This window comes from Penaeus monodon, chromosome 32 (genome assembly GCF_015228065.2).
Source record: "Penaeus monodon isolate SGIC_2016 chromosome 32, NSTDA_Pmon_1, whole genome shotgun sequence".
NCBI classification, from domain to species: domain Eukaryota; kingdom Metazoa; phylum Arthropoda; class Malacostraca; order Decapoda; family Penaeidae; genus Penaeus; species Penaeus monodon.
The window spans coordinates 30858967-30859961 of record NC_051417.1 but is presented as its reverse complement, the minus strand read 5'-3'; the positions used below and the strand labels follow the sequence as shown (position 1 = coordinate 30859961).

At 32.3% G+C, this 995-nt stretch overlaps 1 protein-coding gene across 1 annotated transcript in view; it reads left to right on the top strand.

Annotated features, from left to right (window-relative positions):
• The window catches only part of LOC119593792, a gene marked incomplete in the record, with an annotated part of 129698 nt that overhangs the window by 11223 nt on the left and 117480 nt on the right, over window positions 1-995 (top strand). Inside the window, 1 exon segment of the mRNA XM_037942816.1 lies at window positions 86-190. Within this exon segment, the coding sequence (XP_037798744.1) occupies window positions 86-190 (105 nt within the window).

Here is a 995-nt window from a genome sequence, read left to right as displayed (position 1 = left end):
CATTTCCAGAAACTGCTATTTGCTTCATATGTTTTATATCTTTATCTCTTCTTCATTAAAAGAGAAATGAATTTCTCCCTTACAGAAATGTGATTAACAGCATAGGGGGATTTGCTGGGGAGGAAAGCCTTTCCACTATGTTGTATTTACTGCAGGCCATCTTTGTGGAAATGGATACCCACCCAAACAGGTAAGCAGCTTGATCATTATATGATATTGACAAACAGGAGATAGGATTAATGAGGACAACAGAAATAGTTTGTGTATCCGTCTTTGGTCACTCTAATTACGAATGATAAATCATATCTTTTTTACATGTGCTTTGCATTCTAGATAATAGTAAAAAAAAAAATAGGAATGAAAAATCAAGCATTATCATTATATCCCTACTGCTTTGATCTGGTATAATTAGTTCTGATGTTGAAAAACTGTAGTTTTAAGCATTATTGTAGTGAGGAAGCAAAAATTTTGTTATCTAATTTAAGATAACAAAATAGCAACCTTGAGATTCACAAAGAGCTGACAGCTTGAAATCAGACCGTTAGTCTTACAGAGGGAGACAAAATACACAGATGATAGATTTAATCCTTTCTTGACCAACAATGTCTTCTTGAAAGTTGTCCAGGCAACCAGGGTTACAACAGGTAAGAGAAGGTTACAGCAGATGATTGAAATTTCTGTGAGTTTTTACCCCTGACAAAAGAGTCAAAAATTTAAATACTAATGTTTCATTTGTCAAAATAATTATGGTGTATACAGAGAGTCATGATTTTTCTACTTGACCGTTTCTGTGTACATATGTATCTTCATTATGATATATAGGGTGAATCTTTACATGAACTTATGTAAGAAATCAAGTTTATGTACATATATAAAAACATAAAGAAAATTAGGAGGTAAATGTTGGAAACCCCTTTTCCCAGAAACAAAGCACAATCATGTACTAATAGTTGTAGTGAGATAACTTGCTTTGTTATTTGTAGTATTTAAAGTAT